General features: G+C 42.7%; 1 protein-coding gene across 1 annotated transcript in view; it reads right to left on the bottom strand.

Annotated features, from left to right (window-relative positions):
- Window positions 1-5,880: 5,880 nt before the first annotated feature.
- The window catches only part of LOC117522521 (zinc finger protein 26-like), a 33,238-nt gene continuing 22,452 nt past the window's right edge, over window positions 5,881-16,666 (bottom strand). Inside the window, exon 7 of the mRNA XM_034183964.1 lies at window positions 5,881-6,763. Within this exon, the coding sequence (XP_034039855.1) occupies window positions 5,976-6,763 (788 nt within the window). The 3' untranslated portion in view covers window positions 5,881-5,975. The remainder of the gene's footprint in view (window positions 6,764-16,666) is intronic.

The raw sequence follows: 16,666 nt of genomic DNA on the forward strand, positions 1-16,666 counted from the left end.
TTCATCGAGGCCACAGGTGGCTGTGGATTGTTCCTCTCCAGAGGTGCGCGGATAATGTCACGACTCCACCGCCGTGCAACAGCGCTGGAGGCAGGGTGGACTTACTACTCGGCGACAGGCTCCATCCAGGTCTCCGATGCCAGCACCAACAACAGAGCAACAGCTGACCTGGCGTAACAGCTGGGCGTCACGTGACCGTGGGAACTGGCTGCGACCAATCCCACTGCGCTCTACCGAGCCGGAGCCGACACCAAACATCTTGTCGAATGTGTTTGCTAAACGCACGCTCAATCACAAATAAAACCTTCTCTCTTAATGAGCTCTTCACCAGGGAAAGGCTGGATTTTAATGTTCCTTACAGAGACTTGGCAGAAAGATGGAGAAGTCTTTCACCTGAATGAACTGCGCCCTGTGGGCTGCAGTGCTCTTGGGAAGGCCCCGCCCCGGTTGAAGAGGCGGAGGTCTAGCTGCTGTGTTTCAGGACAGATACACATGCAGAATGATTGACTGTGAACAATTCCCCTCGTTTGAATCACAAATGATTAAGGTCGGTTCCTCAAGCAGTTTTTATGTAATTTTAATCTATCGTCCCCCTGGTTTTGCAGGCACTTTTATCAGAGTTTAACAGCTTTTTATCATCTTTTATTAAACTCGAGAGACTTTTAGTTGTTGGTGATTTCAATCTGCACTTTGAAGACACTTCGTCTTCCCCAGCAGTGGAATTTTTAAAGACTATGGAAATCCATGATTTTAGACATGTATTAGGCCCCACCCATATAAAAAGGGACATACACTCACGTGTAGGCCTAGTGTACTCACTAGGCCTACACGTCACAAATGTATGTGTTGAAGATGTCCACATGAGTGATCACAGTGGCATTTTCTTTGATCTTTCTGTTCCTTCTGAGCCTCGACCTGTCCGTAAACAGACCAAACGAAGGATCATCACAGAGACAACAGCAGGCAGATTCTGTGCCTTGTTTGATTCTTACGTTTTTGAACACTGCACAGATGTGGACAGCTTCTTGAACTGTTTTAATTGGCATTGTGCTACAATCTTGGACAAAGTTGCTCTTATCAAGACAATTCGTACTACCCATGAACACACCTGCCCTTGGATAAATGACAGCATCCAGAGTTTAAGAAGGACGTGCCGTAAAACTGCTGTGGAAATCCACTCAGCTCCAGGTCCATAGGTTGCATCTTAAAGACCTTATGTTGTCTTTAAATGACTCTATAAAAGAGGCCAGATTTAAACACTCTCAACAATTAATTACAACAAAAAAAGGGAACCCCGAAAGTGTTATTTGACACTATAAATTTTTTAGTGTCTAACACTGCTCCTGCTACTCCTGTGCTCTTTGAAGCCGACAGCAATGACTTTTTAACTTTCTTTATTGTGAAAGTGCAGGAAATAAAAGACCAAATAAACTGGCCTTCATATTCAGGCCCTATTCAGAGTGAGCCACCTGCACAGATGTGGTCAACCTTCGACCCTGCGCAATTTGGAAGACATTGTGGCATTGTCATCCAAAATGAGGCTGACCTCTAGCTTGGTCAACATTATCCCCTCTAAACTTTTCCTTAATATTCTTGACTATATTGGCCAATGGGTCACTGAATTGTTCAATTTTTCCCTTTTATCTGGTGTATTTCCCACCTACTTCAAACAAGCGGTGATTGAACCAAGACTCAAAAGCCTAACATGGACCAAGCAGAGTATAAAAACGATTGGCCCAATATCTAAGCTTACCTTCTATCTAAATTACTGGAAAAACTGGTAGCCAAACAACCTGACATCCTTCTTGAGACACATAACATCTATGACAAATTCCAGTAAGGTTTTCGGAAACACCACTCTACTGAGACTGCACTGTTAAGAGTGTCTAGTGACATCATGATGTCTGCTGACGCTGGGAGGTGTACTGTGATGGTCCTCTTAGACCTGTCCTCTGCCTTTGACACGGTCGACCACACCATCATGGTCAATAGGCTGCGAGATCTGGTGGGAATGTCGGGCTCTGTGCTGAAATGGTTTACCTCCTATTTGACAAACAGGAGTTTTAGCATTTCAGTAAACCATGTTAGGTCTGCGTCAGCTCACCTGCAGTGTGGCATACCACAAGGCTCGGTGCTGGGGCCACTCTTGTTTCTTTTATATATTCGTCCCCTTGGGCAGATAATTCAGTGTTTTCAGTGATGGTGTCCTATCATCTGTATGCTGATGACATACAACTATACTGCTCTTTTAAAACTACGGAACTTGGGAAACTGAACTTTTAATGAACTGTCTGTCACAGGTGAAGCAGTGGCTGAATGGAAATAGCCTTCAATTGAACTCAGAGAAACTGAGACACTTACTGTTGCCTCTGATGATGCCACTCCCGGCATCAAGCAGCAGCTGGGTGACTTGGGCTCATCAGTTAAGACAAGTCTGTGGAATCTCAGAGTTATTTTTGATGAAGTAATGTCTCTTTCTGAGCATTGTAATAAATTAATTAGAAATTGTTTTTTTCACTTGCGGAATATCGCTAAGCTGCGACAGGTGGTATCTTGTCATGAGCTGGAGACAATCATCCACGCCTTCATCTCCTCACAACTGGACTACTGTAATAGCCTGTTTACCTGCCTTAATAGAAAAGACCTTAACTGGCTACAGTACGTCCAAAACTCTGCTGCGAGGCTGTTGACTCGTATAAACAGGAGAGCTCATATTACCCCTGTACTAAGGTTTCTCCATTGGCTCCCAGTTGAGTCTAGACTCATTTTCAAAGTCTTGGTCCTGACGTTCCGAGCCCTTCATGATCAGGCTCCCGGATATATTAAAGATCTGATTCAGCCTTATACCTCTGCCCGTAGTCTCAGGTCTTCAGGCCAGAACCTGCTGATGGTTCCAAGGACCTGCTTTAAAACCCGAGGTGACAGATCTTTAAAGCCACAGCCCCTTGTCTCTGGAACGAACTGTCAATTTCTCTGCGTTCCCTGGAATGTGCTGAGACTTTTAAAAAGCATTTGAAGACTCTTCTCTTTAATAAGGCTTGTCTTTTGTTTTATCTATGTTTTTATTATTTATTATTGTATTTTAACCTGTGAAGTGCTTTGTGACTTATGTCTGTGAAAGGCGCTATATAAATACATTTACTTACTTACTTACTACATACATTTAAATTTTTATTTTTACTCTACAGGGGTGTTCTAAAAAAAATCTTATTATATTTTTCCCAGCAGTGCTCTCTCCAGGATAGTGAACTAGAGGAGTACCACTGGAAACTACAAATTTTCTCCCAGTTCTCATTAGATATAGCCACTCCCGCTTCCATTTTCCATTTTTTCTTAATGTGAAGAGTAGTCATTTTTAGCATTTAGGAGTGCAGTATATAACTTGGAGATAGCTTTTTTCAGGAAGCCCTCGTACGATGCTTTAATAATTTTGTAGAAATCATATTCTTCTGGTGTTAAGTTTTGCAATGTTGCACTGATTGTTAAAATAGTCTCGCATCCGTAAGAATCTGAAGAAATCATTCTGCCCCCAAACCATTGTTTGTTTGTAGTGACTGAAAGCTGTGGAGTATTTCCTTGTGTGTAAAGAATGAAAAGTTGTTAGTCCGTTTTTTTGTCCATAATTGAATCGTCCATCATTTAAGTTAGGTTTGCAATCAGTGTCATATGCACACCATCTGAAGATTTTAGCATATTTTCCAATTTACCTCCTTGACTACTTTGTACCATATTTTTCAGTGTATGTTCTACCCATAGCCCCTCCCCTCTTAATCTGTTTGCTAGTTTCCTGTCAGCTTCAGTCCTTTTCACACACAGAAAAGGTAAACTCAGTACAGAACAAACTTGTGTTTTTTTGGGGTTTTTTTTTGCACATGCACAGAGAGCGAATGTACAAATCTGGTGTCACAGCCCTCCCCTGCCTGTTGTGGGAGGCTCCCCCACGGCAGGCAGGGGTGGGGCCCGCCTGAGTGGTGGCACCTGTGCTGTTAAATTGTTGTGCTGTGCTCATTCACTCTGCTCTCTCCCCACCAGGTAACACATTTGGTTTGTCTTCGGTTCATCTTTTGTTCCAGTTAATTTTGGTTTTCACACGCCAATACATTTTGCATCCACATATTAATTCGCATTCATGCACTGCATACACCCACTGATCCTTACTTACATTGCATGCCTTGTATTTATGTTGCATTTGATTATTATTATTGTTTGTTAAATAAACCATTTTAATTGGCCTGAACCTCTTGAGTTATTCCCCCCGCCAGTTAGTTTTGTTTGGGTTGTGACTTGCCATCGAGCCAGGCCATTACACTGGTAATGGGGTCATCTCCATAGAGGTCATCTCAGTTTGTTTTTTTTAAATAAGAACTTTATTTGGAATACAACACAAACTAGGCCCATATCAATCTCATTTCCAGCACACATACAACAAAAATTGAGTGAACAAACAAATCACGAAAAAAGAAACATCATTCCATCCACATAAAGCACAAAAAACAGCACACAGAAAAAAAGAGTAAAAAAAGCACAAGAGGTCTTTCGAGGTCTATAAAGGCCTCTTTGGGGGCCAGCCTAAAAGTACAGCGGCTGGGTGGACAGACTCTCAAAGGTCATGCTGGGCCTACGAACTGCCCCTAGGAAGGACCTCCAGTCCTCGCTGACGGAGTTGGTGTATGGCCAGCTATTGACACCACCACACCCTAGTTGGCTGCTCCACCAATGGATTGTGCTTCGGGACAAGGTTAGGCTTTTTGCGTCTGTGCCTACTTCACAGCACTCCTATACTTCTTCACATCCGGAGTCAGTGAAATATGTCTTTATTCATCACAACACACACAGGGACCAGCCTCTGCAGCCTCTCCATGATGGCCGTAGCTGGTACACACGTGTCATGAATCCATCAATTTTTACACACACTTGTTTTGGCCTGCCTACAGTCGTTACATGTCCCAAACAGAGAATGTGGAGAATATTTAAATGAAAAATGCAAGGAACAACACCACAGTGCTGCACACTTTAGGTGTGTTTGCAGAAACAATGAGACAAAGTAATACCTGAAATTCTTCGCTTGGTCTGCTCAATGTCAAAACATCTTTTAAGTGTTGTGACTAAGAATGGCAAAGTAAAAAAATGGAAAATGTTTTAGTGCCCCAATGTTTTTTTGTATGCCTCACCTTATTTTTCCTTTTCAACTTCCTCTTAGACCTTGGTTAAAAAATAAACCCTTACAGTTGCATCAGGATGGGACACAGCATAAAAGGTTTGCCAAATCAACATGTGGATCAACACAGGATCACTGTGGGAATCGGAGCAAAAAATGGAAGCAGCCAAACCAATGACACACAAACAAAATAAATGTAACTATTAGATATATTCACAACCTGAAAAAAACAAACGAACAAAAAAAAATTCTTCAAGACATTTAGAATTAGACAGTATTATGAATCCTATATAAATTATTGTCTAACATGGAATACTAACAATAAACACACTAAATACAGACATACTATAGTGTTGGGTGAGGTGACATTCAGGTCTAAGAGCAAAACAGGTTCTCCTCTGTATGATTCTCTCCTCTCTCCCCTGTATGATTTTTCATGTGACTAATCAGCTCCCCCTTTCGTCCAAATCCTTTATCGCACTCAGAACATGCAAATGGTTTCTCACCTGTATGAATTCTCATGTGTGCAGTCAGATTGCACTTTAGACCAAATCTTTTACCACATTCAGAACAGCCAAATGGTTTCTGTCCTGTGTGGATTCTTAAGTGTGTATTCAGACTGCTCTTCTGTCTAAATCTTTTGCCACACTCACAACAGTTAAATGGCTTCATTCCCATATGAGTTCTCATGTGTGTGTTCAGATAACTCTTTTGTCCAAATCTTTTACCACACTCAGAACAGCAAAATGGTTTCTTCCCTGTGTGAATTCTCATGTGGGTGTTTAAGCTGCTCTTTCGTCCAAATCGTTTTCCACACTCAGAAACAAGCAAATGGTTTCTCACCTGTATGAGTTTTCATGTGTGTGTTCAGACTGCTTTTCTGTCCAAATTTTTTACCACAGTCAGCACAGCCAAATGGTTTCTGTCCCGTATGAATTCTCATGTGTGTGTTTAGATAACTCTTCTGTCCAAATCTTTTACCACACTCAAAACAGCCAAATGGTTTTCCACTTTTTTGCATTTCTGCATGTCGCACTGAGTAGTTCATTTGACCATATGCGTTATCATACTGAGAGAAATTTAACTGTTTCTTAGTAACATTGCAGCTGCTATTTCGAGCAGAGACATTTGTACTTTTTTGACAGGTAAAACTTGAGTGAAGCTCTTTACTGTGCTTCCATTCACAACTGTCATCAGTCTCAGTTTCAGAACTGTCAGAATTCCTACCATTGGTATTTAGTTGTAAATAACTAAATGGACCTAAGTTGCTGGCTGGTTGTGGTCCGCCATAGTCTTCTTCATCAGCTTGTACTGGCAGTGTTCTGTGTGCATTTGAGCTGCTGGCTACAGGCTCAGCCTCTATACTCTCGTCACTTTGCCTTTGATGAACCTGTGATGACTGCAGGTTTTCATCATCATTTTCAGTCTTCACAGGGACAGCAGTGAAACAGAACTTGCCATTATCAGTCTCCTCCAGTTGCTGCTCCTGCTGACCTATCCAGAGTTTCTCTTTTTCCACTTTAATGTCCTCCTGGTCAACACCCAGATTCTGCTCCTGTTGTTCAGGGAAAATTTCTTCTTTCATCACCAACACCTGCTGCACATCTGCAAATAACCAATTAAAATGATAAAAGTTGTGAACAACATTCATTGAAACAAAGGCACAGCAAACAGTGTTTCCCCTAGAATTATTTTCAAGCCCGGTGGTTGTCACCAACCACCCCCACCATCCCAAAATCGCAAGCTGTGCTGTGCAGAAAAATGTGCCATGCTCAGAAATACAAATACTAAAGGGATGCACTCATTATTTGTTATTTTCTAAATTATAACAGCCAAGTGACCTCTGTGTGCGTGTACCCACGCGTGTGTATGGCTGTGATCACAAAGAAATTGGGAAGAGGAGACATTTGCCATTCATTATGCTTATGTATTTTGGGTCAAGGATGAATGCTGCGAAAACGTAAAGTTGATAGGACTAATATATTTGGAGAAATTTGTGATATTGGCTAACAGCAGTGAACAATGGACATTGTACTGCAATGCACCATGGTAGTTCCAGGTTTTGGGTTTTTAAACGCTCATGTTACTTTAACAATGTGGTTAATGTTATTGATTTATTGTTTTTGTAGTTCAGTTACTTTAGTCAGTTTAGTTAAGTGTCATGTTGCCATTACCATGGGTGAAAACTACTGTTTCTGCTAGTCTCTGTAGGTTTGTAAAAATAAAAGCCCCTGCTTGCAGAAGAATGTAAAAAAAGGAAAAAAGCTCTGTGTGTGTGAATATAACTTTGATCATGGACAAACTAGGGAGAGCTGACAACACTGAACAATGATAATTACATTCTGAACTCACATGCCATTTCCAGCAGGGAGCAGTAAATCATCTTCATATCATAAGTGTGCATGCATGATTTTATTTAGTAAATTCAATGTAAGTACATACTGTAATTGCAAATACATTAAAAATAAATGAATGACACGACACGTATTTCCATTGTGGTCCATTTAAAAATTAAATGACAAAATAGAATTAATGATAAAATAATGTGTACATGATAACAAAAACCTAAACAATTTATAAATATATTAACAGCAAATTAACATTAAAAAATTACGCAACTAACAGGAAATAAACGGGTTGAGTTTGACTAAAAATTGTTGAGGTCTAAGGTTCTAAAACATTCTGGATTCACACACCATTCCAACTCATAGAAACATTGCCTAATTTATTACCACCACTGAAAAATGTCAGCTACTTATTTTATAAACTTTAACCAATCTAGAGCCTGTGGAACCCCAGGGGCAACATGCTAGTTTTATTATTATTACTATTATTATTAAGTCATCACTGAGAGATCTCATGGTGCATGTGTGTACACGGTGCACACAAAGAGACTGGGGCTTACGTTGCCCACTGGGCAGCAGTTAGTAACCCTCATTCATGCGCTGCAGAACAGCAGACTTGCTATCCCACAAACTATCGTTCAGACCACCTTAACAATCAGAGTTTTATGTTTTTTATTTTTGAATCACCCGTTGATTTTATCAGGAGTACAAAGTAAGTTCGTATCAAACACTGGGAAGTAACCTGTGAATGTAACTGGTGACTCATCAAGAAGTAACCACCAACGCCGGCCCTCAGGCCCGCCATAACACTTATCAACCCCACTTTGGCTCTACCAAAATATGTGAAATAATAGCATCATTCTATATAATGCTATTATATCTATAATATGCATATGTCGCGGACATGAATGAGCAAAGCTCGTCCGCATCTCACCATGTCATTTAGGTCCTTCAGACTTTATTTTGAGTAAAGGCTTCAGCAGAGCATCAGCACAGCAAAAACCTTTCAGCTTCTGGGGAGCCCCCCCCCGCCTTTTTAAGCATTTCTCTTTATTTGCCTCTCACATGCCTGGAAAAGCTCCATGCCATCTAACCATGTCCTTTAGGCCCTTCAGACTTTTTTCAGTAGAATGGTTCTTGGGAACATGAGCATGACTAAAACCTTTCAGCTTCTGGGGAGGTGGAGCCCCCCAGACCCCCCGCCTTTTTAAGCATTTTCCTTATTTTGCCTTTCAGCTTCTGGAGGGGCTCTGCCCCCCATACTCCCCACCTTTTTAAGTATTTTTCTTTTTTGCTTTTCAGCTGACCCCCCCAATTACAGCCCTCTTGGCCCCCTGCCACTTTAAGCATTTTTTTATGTAGATATAAATTAATATTCAAAGTTTTCAGCTATTTGACAGTAGGGCTGTACAATATGGCCAAATTATCATATTTCAATATTGTAATATAAATTGGCATGTAAATGTCACTCATATACATGCTGTCCATATTCTTGAGCCGCTTAGGTGGGTAGGGAGAGTTCCCATGGGATAAAAAAAAGCTTTTCAACCTACCATCCCTGGTTCTCAAGACCAGGCACCTAAGTGGCTCTACTCTCTCTGGCCAACAAACATGGCTGGGCTCCAGGTCTAGAGGGTCTTACAAATGTCATTACTGTAATCACTGTGCAAATGTAACACAACTCAACTCAAAATTTATTTCTAAATCAAAGCTTGATGTTCAAAACCACTACAAATTTAAATAAAAAAATAAGTTAAGTTAATGTACGAAATAAATTAGATGTATTGCTGTGTTATGTCCTGGCAGGGGGCAGGCCTGGTCTTGCTTACAGGCAGTATAGGCAATTGCTAAGAGAGAAGTATGTGGGGTCCCCCCCACCCGGATGGACCCCACATACTTCTCTGCCACTCCAGACTTCCTCATACAATACCACAACTCTTGGCACACTGTCATAAGCTTTCTCTTAATCCACAAATACACAATGTAACCCCTTCTGCCCTTCTCCATCAGTATTCTCAGAGCAGACATTGCATCTGTAGTGCTCTTTCTTGACATGAAACCATATTGCTGCTCACACATCTTCACCTGTTTTCTAAGCCTAGCTTCTACAACTCTTTCCCATAAATTCATGCTGTGGCTGCTCAACTTTATGCCTCAGTAGTCACTGCAGCTCTGCACATCACCCTTATTCTGAAAAAATAGGAACCAGCACACTTCATCTCCAATCCTCAGGCATCCTCTCACTTTCCAAGATTTTATTAAATAATCTGGTTAGAAACTCCACTGCCATCTCTCCTCGACATTTCCATGCCTCCACTGGAAAGTCTTCTGGACCAACTGCCTTTCCACTCTTCATCCTTACTAGTCTCTTGTACTTCCTGATTTACTCTCACCACATCATCCAACCTTTACTCTCTCATTTTCTTCATTCATCAGCTCCTCAAAATATTTCCTCCACCTTCTCAACACACTCTCCTCACTTCTCAGCACATTACCATGTGCATCTTTTACCACTCTAACCTGCTGCACATCCTTTCCAGCTCTGTCTCTTCGTCTAGCCAATCGTCACAAGTCCTTTTCTCCTTCCTTACCTTCAACATCTTGTACAGCTCGCAATATGCCTTTTCCTTAGCTTGTGCCAGTTCTCTTTTTGCCTTACGCTGCATCTCCTTGAACTCCTGTCTACTTTTTCAACTCTCCATCTTCCATTTGTTTTTCATCAACCTCTTTATCCTTATGCTTTCCTGGATATCTTCGTTCCACCAACAAATCTCCTTCTTCCTTCCACTGTCCAGATGTTACACCCAGTACCTTCATAGCTGTCTCCCTCACCACATCTGTAGTACTTTTCCAGTTCTCCAAAATTGCTTCCCATCCATCCAGTGCCTCTCACGTGCTCACTGAATTTCACACAACAGTCTTCCTCCTTCAGCTTCCACCATCCGATGCTTTGTTGAGCCCTCACTCTGTTCTTCTTCTTCACCTCTAAAGTCATCCTACAAACCACCATGCTTCTGCCACCACCTGACAGTCTCTAATTTCTTTTAGGTGGCATCTACTACAAATAATGGAGTCCACCTTGGCTATCAGATGACAAATCCTTCTTTACATTCCGTCCCAGTAAAATCAGTTTAAATGATCTTTACGCAACATTTTTGTTACAAATATACAAAAGCACATCACAGAGTTCAACTTAAAATGTCTGCACAACAGTGAATCATAAATGCGAGAAAAAATACATTTTCACTGAGAAGCAGAACCCCACACGATCCGTCTGAACCAATCACTGCTAAGCTTTCACATCCTAGCAGCGTGTAAACAACATGGCGAGTGCTGGTGTTGGTGACCAAACTGTTCCCCCTAAAAATTTCTGCGCCCTACACAAGTAAGGTCTAACCTTACCAACCCCAAGACCAAGCACAAAGGCAACATTGGTAAGGAAAAACTCCCTGTGATGATTTGAGGAAGAAACCTCAAGCAGACCAAACTCAAAGGGGCGACCCTCTGCCATACTACTGACAATTAACAAAACGAATACACAGGAAATTTTGGGAGTCCATGCCAGTACACAGGATGGGAGGCTTGCAGAAGAAGACACCACTCCCATCTCTGGATGGAGCCACACCTCAAACAGAGAGAAAAAACAAAATCAGGCATCAGAAACACAACAAATACAGCATAATTTGTCATCATTAAGCAACAAGAAAAAAGAAATATTAGCGTGATCGCTGGCCACTAGCCCTAAGCTTCACTAAAAGACCCAGACTTTAGATAATGTTGAGGCCGCGGCCTGCTCTCTTCACTAATAAATGAATTTAAAAGGGTTAAAAGCATAGTAATATACTATCCCAGTATGCTAGCCATACGAAAGGGAAAATAAGTGCGTCTTAAGTTTGGACTTGAAAGTCTCGACAGAATCTGACTGTTTAATTGATGCAAATGGTAAAATGGACTGCATCATGGAGCAAGATGCTGCTCCATGATGCAGGGAGATCATTCCACCAAGCACGAGCACAATAAGAGAAAAGCTCTGTGACCCGCAGACTTTTTATTCACCCTAGGGACAACAAAGAAGTCCTGCACCCTGAGAACACAAAACCTGGGCTTGGTACGTAGAGATTAAGTAGGTCATCTAAGTAGGGAGATGCTAATCTGTGAACAATTTTATAGGTTAGTAGCAGAACCTTAAAATCTGATCTCACAGGGACAGGGAGCCAGCAAAGAGATGCCAAAATGGGTGTAATGTGGTCAAACGTTCTGCTTCTTGTCAAAAGTCTGGCAGCAGCATTTAGAACTAACTGGAGACCCCTAATGTGGGACTGCGGTAAACCAGAAAATAGAACATTGCAGTAGTCCAATCTAGAAGAAACAAATGTATGGATCAGGGTCTCAACATCAGTCATTGACAGGATGGGACGAATCTTCGCTAAAATTTGCAAGTGGAAGAAAGCAGTTCTCGTAATATTTCTAATGTGGAGGTCAAAGGACAACGTAGGATCAAAAATTACCCTGAATGCTTATTGCTGAATAAGGTGAATATGTTTAGCATTCTTCTGGTTGTTAAGTGTAACTACTGAGTCTTATTCAACTACAATCCTGTTGTGAATCGCTAGCGGTTAGTATTAGCTAGCGATTAGCATTAGCTAGCGATTAGCTTTCGCTAGCTAGGTCGACTCCCCCTACCCCCCGCCGTTACTTTTATAGCCGTTTCTTTTTTTACCTATTTAATACTTCTGTTAGTTTTTCAGTGTAACTGGTGTGAAATTTAGGTCATTATTTTACTCCTGTGTAAATCTAAGGAGTGGCTAGCATTTTCCTTAGCGGTTAGCTTGCGTTAGCTAGTTCAACCCTCCCCCCCTTTCTTTAATACTTCTGTTAGTTTTTGTAGTGTAACTGTTGTGAATTTTAGCTTAGTACTTTACTCTTGTGTTAATCTTAGGAGTGGTTTACTCATGGGAGGGTTTTTTTTCTTACTGTTCCTACAAGTCTAATACTTCCGCTACTTTTTCAGTGTAACTGCTGTTAATTTTAATTCATTTATTTGCATCTGTGTGAATCCTGTGTGAGCCTTAGGAGTGGTTAGCTTATTCCTTATTGGTTAGCTCGTGCTTGCTTGGCTATACTCTTGAATTTACTTTACTTGAATTTACTACTTTATACCCTCCGTAAATCCTGCGTGATGTTAGAAGATAGGGTGACTCTCTTAAAGAGCTGTGTCCGTAAGTCAGAACAGCTTCTTAGCTCAGTGGAGTTAGATGCTATGGGCACTCCAAGTGAGGTTGGGCCGGCTCACGTGCCCATTAACATCCTAGAAACGCTGGCTGTGGAGGATGGCTTTCGGACTGTGGCTAAATGGAGGAAGCCCCATAGGGCTTGGTGCTCGGTTGTGGTACCCCGATCACACTCGCCACTGTGAACTGTGAATCGGTTCTCCCCCTTGGATTTGCCTGATGTAAATTCTCAGAGCCCACGAGTGACTTCCACTCCTATCTCCAGGCCAAAACGCTGGACTTTAGTGATAGGGGATTCTATCAACCGCAAAGACAGGTTAGAGATGCCGGCTGACGTAACTGTATTCCTGGGGCCAGAGATGCCGACATTGCATCCCATCTTAGGGTGCTGACGCTGCAGAAGGGAAGACAGACTAAGGAACATGACATGAAATACAGTCACATAGTTATTCACGTCGGCACCAATGATGTCAGGATGAAGCACTCAGAGGTCACAAAAATGGACACAGAGAGAACTTGTGACCTTGACAGAAAGATATGTGGGCATTGATTAATAGTATCTGGTCCCCTCCCTTCCCGGGGTACTGATGAGGCATTTAGCAGGCTGACATCATTAAATAGGTGGATGGTGCAATTTTGTAGACAGCAAGGCTTTAGCTTTATTGATAACTGGCCTTTGTTCTGGGCCCGCCATGGCTTTCTGATGCCAGACGGCCTCCACCCTACTGGGGAAGGCGCTGCCATCTTGTCTGTGAACATAGATAGAGCTCTACAGGGAGGGTAACATTAGGAATTTACAGCAGGCCATGGAGCAGGTGATTAGAGACCCTACAAGGCTTATGACAAATGTGGGTGTGGAATCCATTGGCTTAGTGGGGAAATTAGTGCAGAAAATCCACTATGGTGATAGTGCAGTTTATCTGCCAGGGAGGGAAATTCAACAAGTTGAGACTGTGGCCTGCTTCCGTAGATGTGTCCATAAAAATCATAGAGGAATATGCTTTGCAAATTTAATACCCATTACTACAATGGATGATGTTGAAATTGAGGATGGCCCAATGGTTATTCCAGCAGCATCAAAGATTTTGTGTCTGTTACGTACAACGCGCGTGGAATGTCTCAAACCTAAACCTACTTCTAGGCATCTTATATATGCTACTCTGGAACCACTGTTATGTGTCGACGCGGGTTGAGGAGCGGACCTGCGTCAGACGGAACCCAGCACTACAAATAACCAGAGAAGCGGTTCCAAAAACAATATATTTATTTCACCCGCTGTGCATAAAAAGTGTAAAAACAAAAATAGCATCTTTCTGGTGGAGTGAAGGTTGGCACGCTCTCCAGCGCCCGTAAGGATCAAAGCCCGGCGCTCCTGGACCCACTACCACCGCCAAACACCCCCCAGGTGGACACGACAAACTGACTCTCTGTGAAGCAAAGAAGAGGTGAGGTAAGTCAGCAGTTACAACAATATCTTTCAAAAGACACACGCTATCAGCAACACATTCAGGTCTGTATCTTTTTTAACTTTATGCAAATGAGCAGCTTCTCACAACAGGTGGAGGATCACTTATCCGCACGCCACAGCAGTGAGAAGCAAGCTGCACAATTCTCATCACAATTCAAGTACACTGTGTAACAAAACACCAAGTTACTATCAACATTTAGTCAAACACTTAATCCCCTTTGATGTGTGCTGACAGCATGTGTCCTCACCCTTCCTCGCTTCACGGGCTCGATGTGTCAAACCCAGGCGCGGTCCTCAGCGTCTCACAAACGAACATCACAAGGTCGAGTTCCCGGCAGTTCTGCTTGAATCACACATGACTTAAATGCAGAACGCCATCCAATTATCTGCTTCAGCTGAAAGTCTTTAAGGTTGCATGTGAGCACCATTCACAGGTGCTGCACATGATGTTGATGAGGGTGAAGGATTCTTCAGCCAGCACCTTCTCCAGAGACAAATCAGCTCTCATGCCACCTGGAGAGCAAAGAAAAGAAAAGAACACCAAAATATCCAGCCACACCCCCCAACACACAACAACCACCCCTAAACCCAAACAGTTCAACTGTCAACCCCACTGAAGTCCTTAGTCTGGGTCTCATTAACATAAGATCACTATCCTCAAAATCAATGTTGATCACTTAGATATGATTGGGTTATATGAAACCTGGCTTAAACCTACAGCTGTCCTCCCCTTAAATAAGGCCTGCCCACCAGCTTATACATTTAGTCACATCCCTCATGATGCAAAGCAAGGCGGGGGTGTTGCTCTTATTTATAAATCTAGGTTTAGCTTATTAGCTGTTGGGGGTCGCAAATATAACTCGTTTGAGCATCTGATTCTCCGCTCAGCTCAGGATATTACCCAGCTAACACGAAATGTACTTGCAACGTTGCTGGGAGGTTACATTTTCGTTGCACAATTAGGAACGTTCTGTCCACCTCCTGGCAACTTCCATCAGGAACGTTTACTTGTTACAGTTTTTGGACCATTGTGTACACATTGAGGGGACGTTCTATTAACTACACTCAACAAAAATATAAACGCAACACTTTTGGTTTTGCTCCCATTTTGTATGAGATGAACTCAAAGATCTAAAACTTTTTCCACATACACAATATCACCATTTCCCTCAAATATTGTTCACAAACCAGTCTAAATCTGTGATAGTGAGCACTTCTCCTTTGCTGAGATAATCCATCCCACCTCACAGGTGTGCCATACCAAGATGCTGATTAGACACCATGATTAGTGCACAGGTGTGCCTTAGACTGTCCACAATAAAAGGCCACTCTGAAAGGTGCAGTTTTGTTTTATTGGGGGGATACCAGTCAGTATCTGGTGTGACCACCATTTGCCTCATGCAGTGCAACACATCTCCTTCGCATAGAGTTGATCAGGTTGTCAATTGTGGCATGTGGAATGTTGGTCCACTCCTCTTCAATGGCTGTGCGAAGTTGCTGGATATTGGCAGGAACTGGTACACGCTGTCGTATACGCCGGTCCAGAGCATCCCAAACATGCTCAATGGGTGACATGTCCGGTGAGTATGCCGGCCATGCAAGAACTGGGACATTTTCAGCTTCCAAGAATTGTGTACAGATCCTTGCAACATGGGGCCATGCATTATCCTGCTGCAACATGAGGTGATGTTCTTGGATGTATGGCACAACAATGGGCCTCAGGATCTCGTCACGGTATCTCTGTGCATTCAAAATGCCATCAATAAAATGCACCTGTGTTCTTCGTCCATAACAGATGCCTGCCCATACCATAACCCCACCACCACCATGGGCCACTCGATCCACAAAAATGACAGAAAACCGCTCACCCACACGACGCCACACACGCTGTCTGCCATCTGCCCTGGACAGTGTGAACCGGGATTCATCCGTGAAGAGAACACCTCTCCAACGTGCCAAACGCCAGCGAATGTGAGCATTTGCCCACTCAAGTCGGTTACGACGACGAACTGGAGTCAGGTCGAGACCCCGATGAGGACGACGAGCATGCAGATGAGCTTCCCTGAGACGGTTTCTGACAGTTTGTGCAGAAATTCTTTGGTTATGCAAACCGATTGTTTCAGCAGCTGTCCGAGTGGCTGGTCTCAGACGATCTTGGAGGTGAACATGCTGGATGTGGAGGTCCTGGGCTGGTGTGGTTACACGTGGTCTGCGGTTGTGAGGCTGGTTGGATGTACTGCCAAATTCTCTGTAATGCCTTTGGAGACGGCTTATGGTAGAGAAATGAACATTCAATACACGAGCAACAGCTCTGGTTGACATTCCTGCTGTCAGCATGCCAATTGCACGCTCCCTCAAATCTTGCGACATCTGTGGCATTGTGCTGTGTGATAAAACTGCACCTTTCAGAGTGGCCTTTTATTGTGGACAGTCTAAGGCACACCTGTGCACTAATCATGGTGTC

The sequence above is a fragment of the Thalassophryne amazonica genome, chromosome 12 (assembly GCF_902500255.1).
Source record: "Thalassophryne amazonica chromosome 12, fThaAma1.1, whole genome shotgun sequence".
In the NCBI taxonomy this organism is placed as follows: Eukaryota; Metazoa; Chordata; class Actinopteri; order Batrachoidiformes; family Batrachoididae; genus Thalassophryne; species Thalassophryne amazonica.